Source organism: Antechinus flavipes, chromosome 5 (genome assembly GCF_016432865.1).
Source record: "Antechinus flavipes isolate AdamAnt ecotype Samford, QLD, Australia chromosome 5, AdamAnt_v2, whole genome shotgun sequence".
Classification (NCBI taxonomy): domain Eukaryota; kingdom Metazoa; phylum Chordata; class Mammalia; order Dasyuromorphia; family Dasyuridae; genus Antechinus; species Antechinus flavipes.
In genome coordinates, this window is record NC_067402.1 from 265,911,203 (window position 1) to 265,935,196 (window position 23,994).

The following is a 23,994-nucleotide window of genomic DNA, read 5'->3' on the forward strand; positions in this document are numbered from 1 at the left end:
ATTTCTCTAATGATAAAGTGGTTCTCAAAACTAATAACAGGACTGAAGGCCATTAGACTGGCAATTAAAATGGTTTTTAGTAAAATAGCTACTAAATAGTTTGTTCAAATAGTTAGAATGCCTCCCAAACTGTCCTGAAGAAGCAGGGTCATGTTTTCATTGACTGCTCCTTCAATTTCCCCCAGATTATCCATGGCCCTAGTCATAGAAGAACTGCTACAACCAATAGAACCCTGAGCTGTAAGATTCAGTTCTAAGCAGGGTGTCTAGGGAGAGCTGGGGTGTCCCTTTGTGTCCTCTGTGTGAGCCAGATAGCCGTTACTCATGGTATTTTGCACTGCTGCCAAAAGAAGACTCAGTGGCCCCTCGCTTACTTGTGTGCTCCCCTCCCCTGGGCTGTGGCCCCAAGTAGCCCTTTCTTTTGTTAACACTACAGTTTTACTCAAATTTGTAATTCCAGGCAACTGCTTTACCCCAGTCAACTTAAGAGAGATGACTTTAAAAAAAAAAAAAACCACCAACCCCATGCCAGATGATCCAAATTGATATTTTTCTTGCTCTACCCAAAAGAATCAAAATGGCTTTACTGGATTATGATAGGTTTAATTTCCATTTCAAATGAACATTTCCATACATGGATTCAAAACATTTAATGTAAACATTTAATAAATATGAAATAATGTCAACAATATGAAACCTTTGTGGAAATAGCAAAATAAACAATATCCACTTTGAAAATATGTTGGCTTACACTTCTCTCTCAGTTTCCAGCAGTTGACTCAGCTCTGCAGCTCGGAGATTTAATTCTGCATTCTGCTGCCTTTGTTCTTGTAGATCATGTAAAACTTGTTCCTTACTTGCTTTAGCTTCAAGAATATCAACCTCCAGTTTCTATGAAACCAAAAAAAAAAAAAAAAAATTCAACTTCAGTAGATATTTTATCTATTAAGTAAGAAATTTTATAGGATTTCCCATTACATAGAGTCGACATTATCCTACTTTTGTTTTCTTGAGCCAGACTTTTAAAACAACCATGAAACACTCCTTTAAATTATAACCAAAAAAATTCTGAATAGGAAAAAAAATTTACATTCATGTGTGGGTGTGTGTATATGTAAGTAAATGAATAGGTCTGTGATATCAGTGTGAAGAACTACTAGTGAAAGGAAATCCCTCCATTAATAAAGATTCTCAATCATTCCTGGAGAGCAGCCTGAACATTTAGGACATTTAGGGATCTGCCCAGAGCCAAGATAGGTAGAGGCAATACAAAACAAAGAAAAAATGAAATTCTCCTTCAAAATAAACATGACATTACCACTTTTAATTATTTGCACTTAAAATTTTGTTGTCTATCCTAATTACGGTAGTAATTTATCTGTTTGAATTATTTAGATAATGTTCTTATTAAAAAAAATTTTGCTCTACATACAGCACAAGGAGTATACAGAAGCCCACTTAAGGCATTATTTGAATAACTAAACATATTTTACCACGTAGCTCTATACTTGCTAAATCCAACAGATAACTTTGATGTATACACATGCATACACACACACACACATACACACACACTCCTCCCTACACAGAGTGTCCAAAAACAATCTTAATAATTCAAACTGCTATTATTATTCTATTAGTATTTAAGAGCTTTAAACTGTACTACAGCTTCTGGATCATCTTATGCATTATCATATTTAAAACAGAAGAGAAAAAATTTCCTAAACTATTTTATACAACTGAATTAATTCTTTAAAAACTGGCTACAAAAAGTACTGGCAATATTTCCTAGGACAGAGGTAGCTAGATGATGCAATATCCACTGCACTGATCCTGGAGTCAGAAGGACATGAGTTCAAATCCAGCCTCATATAGTTAATACTTACTTAGCTGTGTGACCCTGGGCAAATAACTTAACTCCAATTGCCTTGTTTAATAAAAAAATATTTCCTAGAATCATTAACTGTAACTTATGGGTAACTGGTAAGTCTCACAGAATCTCAAGATTCTTATTACTTTCTGACAGAGCCCATTCAATTTACTCTGGGACAGCTTTCAGAAATAGGATTTTTTTTTAAATACACATTTTTTTTTGTAACTTCTGGCTGCCTTTGCCTTCCAGAAGAAAGCAGAGAAACCTAACCACTCTTCCAGATGGTAACCCTATGATGTCTCTTGTCCATCCTCAAATCTGTCGTTTAGGACTTCTAATTCCTTCACCATACCTTTTTTTAAATCAGTCTTAGTGTGATCATGTCCTTCCTAAAAAAAAGAAATCCTGAAGTGAATACAGTAGCTACTTGATACAACTGAATCAATGGATTTTCATTCACTTCTCTGAAGATATGCATAGTGTAAAGCAGAGTATTTTACTAGATCACCATTCCCCTTGGGGTCCTCTGAAGGCAACCCAGAATGCCAAGTCACACATTCTTGATTTATATTAAGCTTAAAATCAACTCAAATCTTTCTCAAATCAACTATCATCTCCCTTGCAAATCCAAGCAGCTGAGTTTACAGTCCAAGTTTAGGACTTTACATTTATCCAGACTTAAGTTTCATTTAACCTATCAAGAGCTTTTGATTCCTCTACACGGTAGATTATCCCTCTTTGTTATCATCTTAAAATCTGTGCATGCCATCCAAATCTGAAATAAAAATGTTGAACAGACAGAAACATCTATGGGACAGTTCACTAAGGGTCTCCCTAGGAAAGGACATCTATCACCATACTACAGAGATTTAATGGAAGGCTCTGGGATGACTCTGCTAACTATAGGTTAATTAGAAAATTCTTGTTTTCCTTTAATGATTCATAAATTTTTAGCATTTCAGGTAATCGTTAATGATATTAATTTCCACCATTTGGAACTATAGATTAGAATGTGTAGGTAATAAAGAGAAATTTTATTAACAAAAATATTTGGTTAAAAAATGCTTTATAAAAATTTATTTTTTTTATAAATTTACAAATTTTTGCAATTGTTTTATTACAAACCTTCACTTGTCCTTCTAATTCTTCAGCTCTTTGCTCATTAGAGAGCTGTTTTTCTTTTAATTCCTTAATGGAAGCCTCCAGCTGGGTACAGTGGTCTTGCTTGTCATGCAGCTGCACAGTTACTTCATCCAACTGATTGCTGATTTTATTTAACTCCTATAAAGGAAAAAATTTAAGAAAGTTTCAGTCAGACTAACCTACTTTTGTCCCAATATTTAGATAACATAAAACTAATCGATGTTATCAAAAATCAGAACTTCCAGGTTCCATAATTTAAGAATTAGAAGGACGCCAAGCCAAATCATAGTTGCCACTATCCCCCTTTATATTTTCATCTTTCTGAATTGCTGTGGATACAAAAATGTATAACCTTATGACAATCCTTTTGGTAAGAAGGCTGTAGTCTATACACTAAGAAGGAATTTGTCATTTTTGACAATTTTCTGACTTTTTTTTTAATAAAAAATGATCTTAGGAAAAAAAATTTTAGAAGTCACAAAAATTAGGGTAAGAACAATAAAGTATGCTTCAATACTTTATGGACACGTGATTTCTTCAGCATGGATCACAACACCTCTATCCCTTAATGTATTATCTCAAAGTGTGGTTCAGGGGTTCTTTTTGGTCAAATTTATTCTCATGATAATACTGACACATTTTAATTTCTCACATGGTAAATATCTACATCTATCTAAAAATCTACATAAACAAAAGATTAGGGATGGGAGCCAATAATTTTCACGTGTGTAAAGTAGAAAGGCATCTTGATACCAAAAAGTCTGAGAATTGCTGTCTTCGTGGATAGCCATCATGTGTTGCTATGGGTGAAGAAAATTCATCATCTAATAATAACACTTTACAAACTTAGCAAGGCTACAGTGGTTTTCAGAACATCTATTCTTTTACCAGATCCAGGTTAGAAACAAACCTCTCTGGCTTTGGTCCGCCCTGATGGCCCATTTTTTGTTGGCACAGTCTCCAAGCTAGGTGTGTGGTGTAGATACCAACACGAATGTTGATATAAAGCATACTTCTACCAAGTCATCTTTTTAATGTGCATCAGTTTAAAGTATAAGGTCATTTTATCTTCCTATACCTGTTGCTTATCTTGCAATGCATTCTGTGCTGTGTCCAAGTGATTCTGAAGATCTGCTCTTTGAGCAGTTTTTGCTGCTTCAGCAGAGAGCAATAATTCAGTTTTTGCTTTAATCTGAAATAAAATAAAAAACAATCTAATTTATTCAGAACATCATTTTTATTTCATCTTACAGTGATGCATCACAACCCCCTTTCTTCAAAGAGCATATTAGAAATTATTAGATTCAGAATCAGATCAAAAGTCAAAATTTCCCAACAAAATTTTAATTTTAAAAAAATTTTTAACTAATTTTCTTTTTTTTCCTTTTAGTAACTTAATATTTTTTTTAAATGCTACCACAACTTAACCTAGTCATCTGCTTTGTATTTTAAGGGCTAAACATCTTTAGGCAATTCTAACACTTTTTAAAGGTTTCATAAAAGAACAAAACAAAAACAGCAAACAAAAGGGAGTAAGCTACTAATAGAAATGAAATCCTACAGACTATTGGGTTACTCTGAGTTCACAATAAAATAATTCACTCAATGAAGCTTATATTGTAATGAATTGTTATAACTCTGGGAATACAAATTATATACGTATAAATTACTATAAAGTCAGAAAAGTATTGAGAGACACTGGAGAAAGTACAGGATGATACTTTGATATCTTTTACTCTGTTTAAACTCAACCATCAAAAAAGAAAATTTAATTTCACTTTGAATTATATGTATCTGCCTCCCCGACTCAGTTCCATCAATACACAACATCACTGGTAGGAGGGCAAAAGTCTATTCACTAAATTTTAAAGTTGAAAAATGGAAAAAAAAACCATATATTTTCAAAACCATCTTCTTTATAGTAACTGATACTATTTAGTCTTATATGTCAGTCCAGTAATTATTTTCACATCTTTGGGTCAAATGCAACAAATAACAAAAATGAGTATCAAATGAGAGCAAAGCAAGATTTGTTTTCTGTAGATTTCCTGGATGTAATACTGGAAGCACACATCTCCTGTCCTTTCAATTCTGTCAGTTTAAAAATATGTACTTCCAAAGCCAACAAAGCCGAGGAAATAGCACACAGCTGAAAAATTCAGTATATTCAGAATGTACCCATACTCCTTTTACTTCAGTTTTCCCAGGAACTCAAGAGTCTTTCAGTAAAATCACTATGGAAGTTCCTCCAATATGCCAGCCTTGCTACAATTCTTTTCACCAGCACTCTTACTAAACGCAGTTACTTTTTTCAACTTAAAAATGCTTTTATAGTGATCCACCTCTGTCAGTTTTTTTAAAGGCACTACCTGTGAAGAAAAGGGCCCTGAAAAATTGTTCCCTGGATCCTATCTATTATCAGAAACCAAGTAGCTAAAACAAACATCAGTGAAAAGATGCCTAGAGACAAGATTAAATTTCAAAAGAATGAATTTGAACCACTTTGTAATACACTTAAAATTTTTAACAAATTTTCTTTTTTGCACTTTCCCCTGTGATCAACAAAAGTTAAAAGATTTAAGTATGGAATAGTGGAGATGAAAAGCCTGTCTCCAAGTCAGAAAAGAACCAAGTTCAAGTCCTTCATCCGACAAGGGTTTTGTGTTCATGGGAAAGTTGCTTAAACTCTTAAACTCTCCATTTGTAACATCAAGTTACAAATAGACTAGTTGCCAATCTGTATTAAGTAATCATAAAGTTCCCCCAGACCAAAGAAAAGGGGGGGGACGGAAGGGGGAAGGAGGGAGAAGAGGGAGAAATCAAGAAATAGAATTTGGAAGAAAAAATATATAGTTATCAAAAGAATGAAAAAGTATAAGTACATTGAATAACAGTTTCAAACTCTGAATAAGAAAAGTCATTAGTTAAAATTTTTGAGTAAAGTATAAAAAATAAAGGCCTGCACATCAACATGAATATTCATATGAAATACAAATTACAGAAGAATGAAGATACATACATTTCTAACCAAAAAGTATGAGAACAATAAGCTAAGAAATTAATATCTGAGAATGGCCAAGGGGTTTTAAACAGAAATTTTTCAAAACTCTGAATTATTTCATACAAAATCTGATTATCTGTTAACAGAACCCAAGGCTGTTACATGAAGAAAAATGTACTTACTTGAGAGAAATATTACATGACCTGAAAATCTTTTAAAATTTACACATTCCTTGTGAACTGTTTTCATTTTTGTTTTTCTTCCCAGATTATTTTTACCTTCTGAATCCAATTCTTCTTGTGCAACAAGAGAACTGTATGCACACATATATTGTATCTAGGTTATACTATAACATATTTAACATGTAGTAGACTGCCTGTCATCTAGAGGAGTAGGTGGAGAGAGTGAAGGGAAAAGTTGGAACAGAGGTGAGTAGAAGGGATAATGTTGTAAAGATTTACCCATGCATATGTGTCAATAAAAAGTTAGAGGAAAAAAATTTACACACTCCTAAATTTTTAAAAACTTACATTTTTAAAACCTTTAAAAAGGTTACAAAACCTTTATTAATAAATATGCTTTAGTACTTGTGCAGCATGATAAATATAGAAATATGTTTAGAAGAATTGCACATATTTAACCTATACTGGATAGCTTGCTGTCTAGGGGGAGGGGAAGGGCAAGGTTTGGGAAAAGGGAAGGGGGAAAAATTTGAAACATAGGGTTTTGCAAATATGAATGTTGAAAACTATCTTTGAGGGGCAGCTAGGTGGCACAGTGAATAGAGCACCAGCCCTGAAGTCAGGAGGACCTGAGTTCAAATCTGACCTCAGATATCTAATGCTTCCGATGTGTGACCCCTGGGCAAGTCACTTAACCCCAACTGCCTCAGCAAAAAAAAAAAAAAAAAAAAAAAATTGAATGTATTTTGAAAATTACAAGTTATTATTAAAAATAAAGAAAATGAAGTACAAAAAAATGCATTAGCTCTAGTGATTTAACCTAATATCCAATATAAAACATTTCCATACATTAAAATTTCCCTCTGTGTATATAATGAAAAAATTAACTGTGTTGGCTACCATACCATAACTTAGTAGCTATAGATATTAAAGCAAGAAAAGCATGAGCTAATAATCAGAAATGTTCATGAGCAAAGCATATTTTGTAAATAAATCATTTTCCCAATGACATACTTTACAATTTCAGATCTGTAATTCTTGGGAAGAAAATGTTTTCAATCATGCAGCTGGCTTCTCTGAGGTCTCTTTACAGAAAGTTAAGTACAAGCCTGGTAAGTATTGTCATAAGGATATTGCTACTTTCTCATCTGAACTCTTAGATCAATTGCAAACAGTCTCACTTTAAAGTTGTGCTGAATCAATCAACAAGTATTATGAATATAGCTACTATGTGCCAGGCACTTGATAGGCTCCTGAGAGAACAGAGACAAAAGTGCCTTCAAATAACTTTGAGTGACTAGCCACTTTACATATCTCATTTGTCTTCACAATATCCCTGGAGAACAATTGTTACCTTCAGTTTATAAATGAGAAAAAATTGAGACTCAATGAAGTTCAGTGACATACATTTATAAATTTTAGAACTGGAAGGGACAAAAATCACCAGGCCTAATCTTGACGGTTTAAGATGAGAAAACTGGGCCCCCAAAAAAAAACAAATGACCCACCAAGAGCAGATAATATAGAGTGGAAGAATCCAGATGGGAGTCAAGTTCCTGGACTCCAAACCCAATGTTTTTTCCATTTTACCATCAGGCTGGGAAATAATTATGAGAGGAAGTAAACTATGAAATGGCAGAACACTAATCTGTTAGCAAAATGGTTTTAAAAAACACAGAGTTCAAAACTCTTGTGCAGCTACAGGTACTTCATATAGGACTACCTAAAAGGGCCTTTTCCTTTCTGTACTTTCAACAGTGGCAACAGTTTTAGCCACTGCTCTCCTTTATCACTCTTTTAGGCCCTACCCTTTTTAAATGTTAAAACTACAACTCCTATGGGGGAAGTATCTTTTTGAGAGTGGCTGTTATTCAGACAATAACTTTAATAATCTAGTGTTTGACAAACCCAAAGACCCCAGTTTTTGGGATAAGAATGCATTATTTGACAAAAAATTGCTGGGAAAATTGGAAATCAATATGGCAGAAACTAGGCATTGACCCACACTTAACACCGTACACCAAGATAAGGACAAAATGGGTTCATGACCTAGGCATAAAGAATGAGATTATAAATAAATTGGAAGAGTATAGGATAGTTTACCTCTCAGACCTGTGGAAGAGGGAGAAATTTATGACCAAAGAAGAACTAGAGATCACTATTAACCACAAAATAGAAAATTTTGATTATATCAAACTGAAAAGTTTTTGTACAAACAAAACAAATGCAAACAAGATTAGAAGGGAAGAAATAAACTGGGAAAACATTTTTACAGTCAAAGGTTCTGATAAAGGCCTCATTTCCAAAATATATAGAGAATTGACTCTAATTTATAAGAAATCAAGCCATTCTCCAATTGATAAATGGTCAAAGGATATGAACAGACAATTCTCAGATGAAGAAACTGAAACTATTTATAGACATATGAAAATATGCTCCAAATCATTATTAATCAGAGAAATGCAAATTAAGACAACTGAGATACCACTACACACCTGTCAGACTGGCTAGAATGACAGGGAAAGATAATGCGGAATATTGGAGGGGATGTGGGAAAACAGGGCCACTGATACATTGTTGGTGGAATTGTGAACACATCCAGCCATTCTGGAGAGCAATTTGGAACTATGCTCAAAAAGTTATCAAACTATGCATACCCTTTGATCCAGCAGTGTTTCTACTGGGCTTATAACCCAAAGAGATACTGAAGAAGGGAAAGGGACCCATATGTGCCAAAATGTTTGTGGCAGCCCTGTTTGTAGTGGCTAAAAGCTGGAAAATGAATGGATGCCCATCAATTGGAGAATAGTTGAATAAATTGTGGTATATGAATGTTATGGAATATTATTGTTGTGTAAGAAATGACCAGCAGGATGAATACAGAGAGGACTGGCGAGACTTACATGAACTGATGCTAAGTGAAATGAGCAGAACCAGGAGATCATTATATACCTCAACAATGATACTATAGGAGGATATATTCTGATGAAAGTGGATCTCTTCGACAAAGAGATCTAACTCAGTTTCAATTGATCAAGGATGGACAGAAGCAGCTACACCCAAAGAAAGAAAACTGGGAAATGAATGTAAATTGCTTGCATTTTTGTTTTTCTTCCCGTGTTATTTATACCTTCTGAATTCAATTCTCCCTGTGCAACAAGAGAACTGTTTGGTTCTGCAAACATATATTGTATCTAGGATATACTGTAACCTATTTAACATGTATAGGACTGCTTGCCATCTGGGGGAGGAGGTGGAGGGAGGAAGGAGAAAAATCGGAACAGAAGGGAGTACAAGAGATAATGTTGTAAAAAATTGCCCAGGGATGGGTTCTGTCAATAAAAAGTTATTTAAAAGAGAGAGACAGAGAGAGAGAGAGAGAGAGAGAGAGAGAGAGAGAGAGAGAGAGAGAGAGAGAGAGTGGCTGTTATTTAGATCACAGTGTCATAAAAGGTATATCAGAGTGCTAATATTTTAAGAAGTAGTCATGTTTTTTTTTCCTTTACATGTTAAAATTGCTAGCATTCTAGGAGTAGTCCCCTTCTCCTGTTTATTATAGTTTAAAACAATAGAAAAGTGGCTCCAAGTTTCTTAAACCAGAATTTTAAGAAGCTACATTTTTTTGGGTGAGTCAATTGGAGTTAAGTGACTTGTCCAGGGTCACACAGCTAGGATGTATTAAGTGTCTGAGGCTGGATTTGAACTCAATTCCTCCTGAGTCCAGGGATGGTACTGCACCATCCAGCTATCCTAGCAGCTACATTTCAAAGGCTGATGACTAACATCAATTTGCTAGAGAGATGACTTGTGAACAACAGGCTAAGCAACTTTCAAGAAAAGTTCCAGAACAAACAGCTTGGGGATAAGAGAAAAGATATTTTTGCATAGAATGAGCAATTCTTCAGAACAAAAAGAATCATAAACTTCATCTACCTACTTTTAAGTTTGGATTGTCACAGACTCTTATAATCTTAAATATGCTGCTGACACATGGAAAAATATATAGGGAGTAGTAACCATTCACCCTTCCATGACATATTACTTTTTAATAAAGTAGATAGTGGGGCAGCTAGGTGGCACAGTGGATAGAGCACTAGTCCTGAAGTCAAGAAGACCCAAATTCAAATCTCGTCTCAGACACTTAACATGTCCTAGCCGTGTGACCCTGGTCCAGTCACTTAACCCCAATTGCCTCAGGGGGAAAAAAGTGATAGGCAGTCTTGGATCTCTGCATTGTGATATTTTAACTGTACTGGAATTCTCTGTCATCCTCACTTTATAGACATATGAACTAAATCAAAACATAGGTTACACAAATTTTTCCATGAAGTCAACACTGAAGCTTTAGAAATGTATTTCAGTTCCCAACCTATACTTAGTATGTTAGGTAAAACCAGTTCTCGTAAACCTCTAGGTATCCTAGAAGTAAATCCAAAATAAACATACCAAGCATTTCATTTTCAAGGCCTTTAAAAAAAAAAAATAAATCTTATTTTAAAAATCTAGAAGCAAAGCCAAGATATAATATAAACTTCTCAAATAGAAAGTTGATGGAATAAAATCAAACTTTTTTTTAATCTACTAAAAATAACTTGCTTAAAATTATTATTATTATTATAAGCGAAATTATTAAGATTTCAGGAGTCCAAAAGGTCTCCAAAAGGAGTCTAAGGATTAGAGCAAAGAATTTAATAGTTTCTAGATTCCAGTCGTGTTCAATTAATCTGGCAGCTCACACCTGAATGGATTCATTCAGCAAACAAAGAGAAAGAAAGGGTATGGTGGAAAGGAGCTGGGCCTATTTCATTAAAAACCTAGTCTAACAGTTTCTAAAGTCATTTAATTTGCTTTCAATTCTCAATTAGTTAAAAATCAACAAGTGAAAATAAATAATAAAGAAGCTGTAATTTAAAATTCAATGAACTAAATATATTGAAAAGTTTCTTCTAGATTACTGATGAAACTGTCATTAATCAATCAATCAATAAATATTTCTGCACTAGACACTGTGTTACTAATTAAAAGAACACAGTAGCATTACCTGTAAGTCAAGTTGGGAGACCTTCTCCCTACTCTCATTTAACTGACTGTTCACTTCATTAATGTTGGCTTCTAGGGCAAGAACTCGGTCTTGTGCGGCTCGCAGGTGTGCCTTCTGCTCCTGCACCTGCTCGTGCAAATTCTCCTGGGCTTGCTTGTGACTTTCCGACTGGTTTTTCAGCTTCTCAGTGAGTTGAGTTACCTATTATAATAGCAAGATACTAGAATATTTACTAAAGAGATGAAAAGACCTAAAACATCCAAAGAACAAACAATTCTGAAGTTAAACATTGGGAAGGCATTGGGCCAATCTTAATAATATTAAGCTGTTCTAAATTTTAACAAAATTGTTTTTTTTTTTAACATTCATTTTTAAATTATAACTTTCAGATTCTCTTCCCCCTCCTTTAGCCTCTCCCCTTCTCCTACCTACTGAAAGGCCTTCAAGACGTATGATGTTTCTTCCTTATACACGGGAACTCAAACAAAACACTTCCATAGTCTCCATGAATTTTATAAAATTTAAAATGTTTCAATCTATTCTTAGTAAAGTACTTATGTGCCCAACATCATTACAATTTTTAAAATGTTCACATCTAAGAAAGAGATGTTCTTTTCACAGACTTATGTCTAGCAGTTTTACTGGGGGCAAAATCATATGTAAATTTTTCTAATAATTTTAGTCTGAGTTAAATTTAAAACATATCCCAAGGCAATCTACATCTAGAGAAAGAACTATGAAAACTGAATGTAAATCAAAACATATTATGGCCACTTCTTTTTTCTGTTTTATTATCTTCCGTGGTTTTTCTCTTTTGTTCTGATTTTTCTCTCCTAACATGATTCATAAAGAAATGTGTATTTTTTAAAAAAACTTAAAACATATTATTCCAACTGACAACCAACCTAAATATACCATTTAAAATTGGCAATTAAGATCAATGGTGAATCTTCAGAAAACAGGAGCGTAAATATACAGAAAGTTGTTAAATCTTCATGGCTTAAATGAAAATAACTGCATTCTACATCAAAATTTATTGTATGATCTATTTATCAAATTTGGCTTTGATAAGCAGATCCTCTTCCACTTAATGAACTAAGATTTAGGAATTCTTTTAAAATATCTCCAATCCCAACAAGTTTCCTGGAGGTCAGATGCTATTGTTCATATTTGTTCTTATCCCCTAAATACAAACCACCTCCCACAACTCTATTGTGACACTTCTCAATTTCTATGAAAGGTACCAATATTCTATTAGTGACCCCAGTTCAAATTTAGGTATCCTGGATACCCCCTTAAGCCTTCATTTTCACACATGCAATCTATGGTCTTATCAATTCTATTTCTTGAGTATCTCTTAATCTATCTCTTCCTTCCCAATGTCCACTACCTATACCTCAAGAGGTTAGACACTCACTACTCTTATCTCAGATTAGACTGGACTGTTATAATAATCTTCTTCCTCTAATTTTTATCAACTCTTGCTGCCAGATGAGGCAAACGTCTTAAATGTCACTTACCTACTTAAAGCTCTGATTTCTTTTCCAAAGGCCTACCAATAAAAGCTGAATTCCTTAATCTAGCACTCAAAGACCTCCAAAATTTTGTTTTAATTGCATATCACCTTTTAATAGTTCAAAAGTTTTCCCACAATAGCCCTAGGAAGTAGGCAGGGCAGACAGTATTGCTATTGTACAGGTGAGGGAGATGAGGCCCTAAAATCTTTGAGCACCATGGCCATGTGAATAAGGAGAAAAGTCAACCTAGATAACAGATCACTGGCATTCTGTCCTGAGTCACTCTCCTCAAAGTGACAACCAAAATTCTGTCTGATCAGTGTTCACACCACAGCTAAACTGCCCTACATGCCATTCTCCTTAAATGCCAGCCTCTCATCACTGGAATTCCTGCCCCACTTCAAGGTCCAATTGAAATGTCACCTCCTATACATGGTTGTTCCTAATCTTGCAGTTGTTAATGCTTTTGCCTTCTTGCGAATTAGTTTCTATATATTCTGTATTTACTTGGTTATAAACATGTTGTTTTCTCCAAGTAGAATGTAAGCTCAGTAAGAGTAATGGTTGTTTCCTTACCGTGTTAAATAAATCTTTACTGAAATTTAAGTGTTTTATAGGCCAGCCTTTCAGTTCAGCAGAACCACCTGCTATTCCCTGCACTCATGACGGCATACTTTCTCATGGGTCACTTGTGACACCTCTTCAATAGCTAACTCTATCTGTCCTAAAATGCCTGGCTCTTCCATGCCTTTACACTAAAATCACAACTCCCTTCTTTTAGTATATTCAGTTCATACAGTCCAATTTGAATCTAATATTCCATATACCAACACAAAATTCTGAGATATTTTATAGATATGTTAACTAAAAGTTATCTACATACATGTATATACACAAAAGAAAATGAAATGTGGAAGGTCAATGGAGAAGATTTTTAAGTAGCAATGAGTTAAAAACAGATAAAAAGCACATGTGAAAGTCTTACCTGTTCTTGTAATGTATGGTTTTTCTCTTGTAATTGGTTAAGAACAGCAGTCTCTCCTTCACCAGCTTGAATTTTTGCATAAAGATCTTCTCTCTCTTTTTCAAGTAATGTGATGTTCTCCTTACTCTTCTGTAGCAAGGCTTCAAGATTTTGGATCTTTTGGTCCTTATCTCCAATTTGACGTAATACTTGTTCCAAATCATTCTGGAACAATGGAAAATGGCTTCCTTAAGGACTGAGACCTTAATACATAAAATGCTAGATATCAAATTTCATACCTCATTCCTGTATTCATGAAATCATAAAATGGCAAATACAATTAAACCAATGGCATCTTTTATTTCATAAACAAATTTTATTTCCATAAAGAGTAAATGTCTCAGTAATCATTACTCAGTTAATGAGATTTTTCTCCTTTTTTCTTTTTAAGAAAATATCAACATCTTAAAATTAGCTCATTTATTTAAAAAAAATTTAAGGCCACATTCCAAGACATGTTTTGAAATCTGTATATATTCAATTTCCCCCTTTGCCTTTTACCTAATAGATGGAAGTCACAATATGAAAGATATTTCAGCATAAAAAATTTCCTTATAATTACTGCTGTCCCTGAGCAAAAGATTGCCAATGGCCCAACAACAGAGTTTTTCAGATATAAGTTGGACAGCTACATGTTAGGAAAAGTACAGACCAGACTCCTGATTTGGATAAAGAATCCAGCTAGATGAACCTGAAGTTCCCTGCTTCTCTATGATTCTAGAATCCTACAATTCTATTAATAATATTGGTATTATGAATGATGATCCTGAATTATGCAAAGATACTTCATCAACAGGTATTCAGTGTCTAATGTGGGAGATATAGAATATGATTACTAAATTGTGTTTATTAAACCAAAAAGATATTGCTTTCTCTTTCCACCAATATCCAATCTGTTACTAAAGTCAGCTGACTGTCCTAATAGTTAGGGATTCAAACCCAAGTTTCCAATCTGAAGGCTCTTTCCAATACACCCTGCTATTCCACCTCAATGTAACCAGAAAATTAAGCCAACCCTAAAACTCATTTTTCTCACTTACTCTGGATAATCAAATTGTTCCTATCCACCTGGCCCTCCTGTAGCCCGAAAGCAGTACCGCCCCCAAGACCTTTACCTGGGCTTCCCGAAGCTTGGATGTGGTGCTCTGCTGCAAGGCCTGCTGCTCTTGATGTTGCTGCCTTGCTTTATCTAACTGATGCTGCAGTTCAGTGAAATTTGTTACTTTTTCCTTCAACTTGAAAGAGAAAATTTAAACTGTTAATGAAAAGCAAGAGGCATAATGTAGAAGTTCAAATCAAAAAGTAAATTTGACAAATTTTATTAAGTGTATAATGTATTTAATTAGTTATTATGGGGAAAATAAAATAAGCAAGACCCATTCCCTGCATCCAAAGAGCTTACAATTTGGTACAGAGGATGAGATATAATTGTGAATAACTATTAAACAACTTAGAATATGATTTGGTGCATGTGAAGTCACACTGGCACAAGAGATTTAAGAGGGAAGATCTGAGAAGCTGAATTGCTTTTAGTTCAAGAAACTAGAAATAAAAAAGAAAAAATGACTCTGGAAGAATAACAAAATTTCAACAGAGATTGATATGACGTGAACAGAACTCATTTAATACACACCAAGTGAGTGTGATAGAAAGGAGTATAATGAATACGGCATGCAAAAATGAACAGAGGAGAACAAGATGATCAAGGATAATGAGTGGCCTGGTTTGGCTAAAACCAGTCACCTAACAAGCATTTATTGAGTGTGTATATGAAGAGATGGTGCTTACGTTATATCCTAAAGGAAGATAGGGATTCTGTGAAGTAGAGGTAAGAGAAGATTATATTCCAGGCATGTAGAATGAATGATCAATGCAAAAGTGGAGATAGGAGTCACAATGTCATATATGACAGAGGCCAGCTGGGCTTATGTGTGGCCAGTGAAGATATAAAAGAGATTGAAATCAGGCTATAAAGGGCTTTAAAAGATACATGAGGAGTTTAAAGTTGACCTTAAAGTCAAAAGGAAGTCACTAAAGATAAGTGAATAGCAAAGTCTGTGGTCAACTCTGTGCTTAAGGAAAACCATTTTGGTAGTTCTGTGTAGCTACCAAATGAGCATTTGGCAGTAGTATAAAAATGAATTGGAAAGGAGGGAAGCTAGAGACAGATCTGTTAGAAGGCTATTTAGAACAGTTCAAGCAATGGTAATATGGTCCTAAAAAATGGTCGGTGGCAACTTGAGTGGAAAGGAGGGGATGAACGAAACAGGAAAGGTTTCATGGGGAGAACTAACAAGACTTGGCAACTCCTTAGATGTCAGATGAAGGAGACTCAGGGATGGCTGAATGAAGAGAGGTCAGAGGTTGTGATAGGATGCTATAAGAAAGTAGAACAAAAGTAAATGCCTTTCAAACTCATCCAGCCAGCAAGCAATTCCTATTCACGTAGAAGAGAGAGGCTGCTGGGGTGAAGAGAAAAGTTTCCTTATCACAAAGTCTCTTGAATCTCTTTTCATTTAACGAAGTAGCACCATGGGGAGATTGACTTCAGCCAAAAGGTATAAAGCCTAAAAATAAAATATATTCCATACTATTAATTGGGTAACAGCTAAAATGAGAGATGCAAGAAAGAAAATAGCAGACAGAGTAATTTAACTGAGTAAGGAGTTCAGAAGAGAAAAGATTAACAAACTCTAAGAAAAGCTCAAAGGACAGATGGGATCAAAGCTGAGGCCTCTGCAGCTCATGACGCCTCCTGAATGAAGAACCTGCAGCTGAGTAGTGCAAGGGGAGAGTTGGAGCTAGCTTCCTAGCCGGGCCTAGGAGAAGCCCTCCCTGCTGGGGAGAGAATTACTAATTACAGTACCTACAGAAGATGGAGTTCTTAGTTGTAGAAGGCAGTCTAAAGATAGCTCAGCTGAAGTCTGTAGCTGAGGTAATAAAAGGAGCAAACAGTGAGAAAGGGAATGAAAGGCCTTTACACCATTTCCCATATCAAGAGAAATGCTTAATAACTAGAGTTTTACTCAGGGGAGTAATGCAGGTGGCTCCTGGTGTTCTAAGCACACACAGCATTTCTAGGAGACATTATTTCAGGTCATTAGTTTATCCTGAGCACAGCCAGAGTAAAAGCAGATAGCCTTCAGATGTCAGGGAGAGGAAGAAAAAATGCAATCTACAGGAAAGACCAACAATCTTGTAGATTCTCAGTATATGCATGTTCTGGATGCACATCTGGGCCCCAAATGCTCTGGGATGTGAGTCTCCAACAGTTCTTAGGAATGTAGGCTCCTCCTACTAAATACATATGTATTTATGAAGAGTAAATTTAAAGTTAATAGCAGGACATGTAATAGCACTCCTTTAGTTACATCTGCTATTGAATTAAACCTTTGTTAAAACTAAATGTAGGAGCAACTAGATGGAGTTCAAATCCAGCCTCAATCATTTAACACTCCCTAGGTATGTGACCCTAGGAAAGTCACTTAACCCCAAATGCCTGGCCCAAAAAAAAAAAAAAAAACCTGAATGTGTTCTATCACTGACTGGTAAAATATTAGTGAGAGCTTAGAGCTTATGAACCATGGGCTGAAGGGGACGTGGCCCCCAAACACACCTAGAACCAGGGAAGCTAACTGCAAAATTGAAGGGTTACATAAGATAATTTCCTCAAATCCTACAACTCTTAAGGCTCAAATAAAATTTACAGACTATGAAAGACCTATCACAATACAGTAATATAAGCAAATTTTGAACAATTCTAATGCTATGATTAATAAATCATAAAGAGAATTCCTCCCCCCAAAAAAATATACATTTCTAGGAAACTCGTCACTAAATTCTTATTACTTGTTTTTATTAACTAGTATCCATGAGTTGATTCTTCACTTGATTGATTCATCAAATATCTTAAGAACTGAATAACATAAGACAAAATACCAGAATACCTTATTTTTTTATACAGTAACTGTACTTTATTATCTGATTTCAAAAAGCAGGATTACATGGTACCATATCTAAAATTCTAAGTCTAGATACCTAAAACACAGAGGACTTACAGCCTGTAAAAACTGCATTTTTGTGGTCAAAATGATTTTGCTCTTTCTGATAATATGGAAATCAAACAGCAGGTGAGATTTTTACTAAAATGTCGTCTTTTTACAAGTATTGTTTTTCCTCAATAGTATTTTATTTTTCCAAATACACGTAAAGATAGTTTTCAACATTCATTTTTGTAAAACTTTTGTGTTCTAATTTTTCTCCCTCTCTCCATCACCTCCCCTCTCCCCAAGATAGCAAGTAATCTGATATGGGTTAAACATGGGCTTGCCTTTTAAATACATTTCCATATCTGTCTTGTTTGCAAGAAAAGTCAGACCACAAGAAAAAAATATAAGAAATGAATAAAACAAACAAAAAGGTGAAAATACTATGTTTCAATCCACATTCAATCTCCATAGTCTTCTCTATTGACGTGACTGGCATTTTCTATCCTAAATCTATTGGAATTGCCTTGAACTTTCTATCCTAAATCTATTGGAATTGCCTTGAATCACCATTTACAATTTCAAATCCATCTTTAAGAACTTAAATAATTATAATCTTAGATGATATCAAGGTTTATTATATAAAGTAGTGTATATAATCCTCACAATAACAGAAATAAGATATCTCTAATAAACTCTACTACTGAAAATTCTCATTTTTCCAATTTTATAATTTCATTAATATTTCGTTATGTTCAGGCCATAAATCTCATTTTTAACAACTTCATCTAAGTCTACCCCTCCACTCCAAATGTAGGCTTTCTGCTTGAAATTGTAAGAAAACCTTCCATGCAAGCCCTCAACAAATATTTGTGAAATGAATAAATGGATATCTCTCATTGTAAATGAAATATTGATCATTCCACCATATAGAATTTCATTCTCAAGTTTCTTTGGAAGGTAACCACAATGAATAAAGACGTGGTATTTAATGAAGATTTATTTTAAATGTGAAAAATAAAAGGCTGAGAATCACAGCAGCTATAAATTAAAGAAAGCATCAGACTAAACAATGTTTTTAAAAATAAATATTAAAATAATTATATATATATATATCAAGTTTAAGTACAAAGTCCTTAGAGAAGATTATCTTAACCTGAGGTCTATGAACTTTCCCCCCAATATTTTAATAACTGGATTTCACTATAATGAGTTTCTCTTGTAATCCTTTGTATTTTATTTTATGCATTTAAAAATCTTGTTATTTATTGGAAGGGGAGACATAGGTTTCAGATAGCCAAAGTGGTCCATGAAACAAATATAGTTAAGAACCTTTGCTCTAGAGAAAAAAGACAATAGTAATTGAAAATATGGACCTACCTGTTCTTCTAAGCGAGAAAGTTTTAATTGTAGATCAGCCACATGTTGTTCTTTGTCCATCAATTTTTCACTGGAGAGCTGTCTCTGTTCTTTAAGCCTGCCATGAGCCTCACCTAGCTGCCGTTCTGTCTCCAAAAGTTTGCTGTGTAACTTTAAAAGAAAAAGGATTTCATTTTCCCATCTCCTACATTAAATTTAAGAGCTAAACACCAATGAGAACAATACTTTAAATTTCAATGTTTTTGAAAATAAAAATGAGACATGCTACAATATCTATTTTAACTCTGAGATTACAAAGATCACAAGATGAAGAGTAATATCAGAGAGACAGTAAAGTCAAAAGGAGGAACACTTATTCAAAAGAAAGATAATAAGTTATGATATAGACATGCTAGGCTCGAGATGCCAATTATATCCAGTATATATACTACATATACATTATATATTCCATTATAGGAAGATGAAGATAAAGGACGAGACTTTGGAAGAAAGGCCCAGACATCTAAATTTGGGAATCTACAAAATCTACTTCTATAAGAGGTAGCAGAAGCCACAGGAGAGACTGAGATGCCAAGGGACAAAGTGTAAAGGAGAGAATCCTAAAGAAGAAAAACCCTTTGAAAGATTTCTATATTGTTGCTGTTACTGTTAGTGATGGTCCTTCCTTCTCAAAGATGAACAATGATATCATGAAAGGTATGTCTTGATTTATGTATGAACTGGATGTGAAGTAGAGCCACCCAAAGTCATCAATCTAACTCTCTCCTCCAGAGCTCAATGGCAAGAGAAGAGCCAAGACCAGTGGTGATGGCTCAAGGATCAGAAGAATGAGAAGGCAGTGATGAAATGGGAGAATCAGCAAATACCTGCAATAGGAAAGCATGATCACCTGTGTGTGTATCCAGAGCTGTTGAGGTGTTAGAGAATGAGAACTGAAACAAAGGTCAGTAAATTTGGCAATTAAATCAGTAGAAAGTTTTGAAAGACTAGTTTTGGTACAATAGTGGGAATGGAAAGCTCAATTACAAGACAGTTGAGAAGACAATGAAATGTGAGGCAATGGAAGCATCAGGTATAGGTAAAATTTTCTAAGTCATCAGTGAAAGGGAGAGTTGAGATGAGAAAGGAGGTAGAACAGAGGGACACATTAAAAAAAAAAATTTTTTTTAGAATTGGGAAGAAATCTTTTCTCCATATGCACCTATCTAAGGGCATGAATTTCCTGTAAATTACTGTCTCACTGCTATTCCTCTTTCTAAATTTTAGCTACTCTCAGTGGTATTTAACTTGCTAAGAAAGACAAATACGGTCTCAGATACCTCCTAGCTGTGTAACCCTGGGCAAGTCACTTAACCCCAAATTGCCTCAGCAAAAAAAAAAGACAAATACAGCTCTGTGTCTCTCTCCTACTAGCTTAAAACGCTTCTGATTAGACTTGCAAGACTCCTGGCAAATGTATTTTTACCAATCCTTGCTAAATGCACACTATCCCAAGTCCAGGCCCCATCATCCTATACTCAGGTATTATATCTTTCTATATAGCCAGCAGTTTACTTCCTTCTCTTCTAAATCATTGCTTTTTATTGACAGCAAGAATGGAAATATTCCCTATGTCAACAGTTCTTTAATTTCTTGTCCTGGTCTTCCTCATTCTCAACTTCCTATATGTCCTCTCACTAAATTCATGGCCATTTGTGGGATAGAGGTCAAAGATCTGGCAAGACTTGGGAATTCCATGTCTTGAATATAGTCCTCATTACTGTTAGTGTTAATGTGAGATAGAAGGAATATTGGCTGATAAGTATGAAGTAGGGAGATTCACTGAGAATAAGAATGATCAGAGTTTTAAGGATAAGATCCACTTTGGGGACCACAGTCTCAAGAATAGAAAGGAGACAGGAGGCTGATTAAAATAAGGCCAAGGCTTCCTAGAAATACAATATGGACATGAGTTTTCAATTCATTAGCATACTTCCCTCTGCCAGATTTCTTTATTATTATCTAGGGATCCACACCAGGTTCTAGATTTCAGGATGATTCTTGACTTTTCATTCTCATTCACCTCAACTGCTGAAGCACTTGCCAAATTATGTCATTTCTATTTCTATATCTCCTACTGAATTCCTACCTTTCTCTCTACTCATATAGCCACCACTCTTGTTCAAGCCCTCATCACCACCTCTCACCTTGATTACTCTAAAGGCTTCCTAATTAGTAACTGCCTCAAATCTTGTCCCACTCCTATTCATTTTCCACACAGATACCTAAGTGATTTTCCTAACAATACCATTCCTCCTAGCACTCCTTCTGCAAGCTCTAGCCATCACCATCAAGTTCTAGTCTCTTTTGTTTTGTGAATTACCACAGCCAAAGAATTAATCATCAAGTGGCTATGATAAGCATCTGTATTTAGCTAGACTCCACCTCAGAGAATAAACATAAATTGTTAAGAGATCATATAAAAAGCCTTTCTAGTATGACAGAACCTGTGAAATTTAACTGTGCTTCAAAAATTAAAGGGTCATACCATGATGAGGTATTAAATTTAGAATATGAGGGAAGTTTAAATTCTACCTCCAATACATATTACACATCTGATTTAAAAAATAACTTCTATGGGCATTAATTTCCTCATCCATAACAAGGGATCCAATATCACAGCACTTGTCTATGAGGCTCAAAAGAAATGATGTATATAAAGTGATATGCAAACTTCAAGGAATCTAAAGAATGAGAGTAATAAATCTAATAAATTTTTTAAAAATTAAAATCTAATAAATAAAATTAATAAATCTAAAGCAATAAAATCACATAAAAGTATAGGGACTGATCAGAAGAGTTCCCAAATCAACTTGAATTTTTAAAGTTGTGAATCTTTGTTTGGAACTCTGTTTCACTGAGAAAAAATAAAATGGTTCAAGCTATTGTGGGTCCTCTTCAATTCCCAGTAATTTGGACCTACCTCAGAAAGAAAAATGAATTTGAGGCTACAAGAAAGGTAACCCACTTTTCAGCAAACCTGAAGTTTCAGAATAATTTAATCACATGTTTTTTGATATGCGCATATCGTAGATTTAATTCTTTGTGCTTTTCAGGTTCTGAAAGTGTGTGATCCTTTCCTCACTTTTCCTTTTAAGCTGGCACTGTCCAGGAAGGGTCTCTTTACCTTTCTAAGAACTCAACATTATCCAAGAAATCCCCTTTCCTCTACCTAGGAATCAGGGAATTTTGGTACTGGGGATATCTATTAAGTCTCTTTTCAAGCAAAGTAAGTGAGAACACATGGCTATCACAAAGAGATGGTTCCCAATGAAAAAAGCCAAATTCATCCCCAGCTAATAAGATCCAAAGTTTATCATATCCTATGAGGTCAAAGGATTCCGTGATCAATCTTTAATAGAGGCAAAAGGTTCTAGCCCCTATAAAAAGAACTTTATATCACCTTAGTGACACACTCAAGGTATTAGTTAATTTACTAAAATGCTTTTCCTTTTTTAAGCTTTTTTACTACAAAGGATGTTTTCATTGGGCAGAAAAGAAAAGGAATATAGGAAAAAATAAATGTGATTCAAAAACAGTCTACCAAAAAAGAAAAAAAAAGATAAAACAAAAAAATAATACCATGCAAAGGATTCTTTAAGGTACCTAGGCTAGTAAAAAATTACAAAATAGTTAAAAGTCTACAAGTATAGCTGTACTGCTCACAGGAAATTCCATTCACTTTATTCATCATCCATTATATGCAAGATACTAAGCTAGGTATCTATAAAAGAAAGGTTAAATATAGGCAATAGGAATACTGAGATTTATGTAAAAGATAGTTTTTTCCAACAGAATCTTCAAAGAACAACAGAAAGAAGGTAGAGGGAGAAACAGTGGCGATAGGGAAAATGTAGAAAGAATGATGTTTATGAGACCAAGAGTCTGCTAAGTCAACAAGCAAGAGAGGATGTTATTAAGCTCAAGAGATAGCTGAAGACTAGAAAGAGAGATCTACATATCTTCAAATGGAAGAAGAGTTGAAGTTGCCAGAATAACTGACTTTTCTGAAGGCAGGTACAAAACAACAAGAGCAAAACTAGTAAGGAGTCAGAAGTAAGAAAAGGAATCAACAAAACAGACAGAAAAGTAAAGACGTACAAGAACCATAGAAGATTAGTATTAGGGAAGCTGTGGAAGAAGAGAATTTAGAGACAGTATTTAGTTCAAACGTTGCAGAGGTTAATGGTGGTAAGGCCAGAGAAAAGGCCACTGTATCTGTTAACAGACAGTTATTTCAGAAGCACATATTTATTTCCTACACTCTAATTATGACTCCAGTATATATGCAAAAAAGAGGGTGTAGGGTCAACTGGCTTACATAAAAGAATAACAGAAACATCTCTTACTTGATTAATCTCACTTTGAAGTTGAAAACCATGCTGCTCTTTCTCCTCTCTTTGTTGCTGGAGTTGTTTGAACTCTACCTTGAGATGCTGATACTTGCTCTCTACTTCTGACAATTCCTCCTTCAGCTTCTGGCTCACTTCCCCCTTTTCCACAAGCTCTCCCTGTAATCTTTGCAGTGAGGCTTCAGATGATGATAATTTTGATTGAAGCTGCTGACAATCCAGTTCTTTTTGATGAAGGTTTGCTTGAATATTCTTTTTACAAACATATTCTTCATTTTGTTTCTCCTCTAATTGAGTGTAATCTTGTTCTTTCTTCAGTAACTTTTCTGACAAATTCTGAAAAATCAATTGAGTATTTTTATTTCATATTAATTATTATAACAACTTTGGAAGAAACTTTATATCAATAAATTTACTAAATTTAAAAGCAAGTCAATAATAGATGTTATAGTGAAG

At 34.6% G+C, this 23,994-nt stretch overlaps 1 protein-coding gene across 2 annotated transcripts in view; it reads right to left on the reverse strand.

Moving 5' to 3' along the window:
• Positions 1-23,994, reverse strand: part of EEA1 (early endosome antigen 1) — a 120,187-nt gene that overhangs the window by 28,757 nt on the left and 67,436 nt on the right. For both annotated transcript variants that reach the window (XM_051963619.1, XM_051963620.1), the window contains 8 exons: positions 23,536-23,874; positions 19,148-19,297; positions 14,897-15,016; positions 13,743-13,946; positions 11,241-11,441; positions 4,095-4,208; positions 2,999-3,154; positions 752-891 (listed from right to left, as the gene is read on the reverse strand). In XM_051963619.1, the coding sequence (XP_051819579.1) occupies positions 752-891; positions 2,999-3,154; positions 4,095-4,208; positions 11,241-11,441; positions 13,743-13,946; positions 14,897-15,016; positions 19,148-19,297; positions 23,536-23,874 (1,424 nt within the window). The remainder of the gene's footprint in view (positions 1-751; positions 892-2,998; positions 3,155-4,094; positions 4,209-11,240; positions 11,442-13,742; positions 13,947-14,896; positions 15,017-19,147; positions 19,298-23,535; positions 23,875-23,994) is intronic.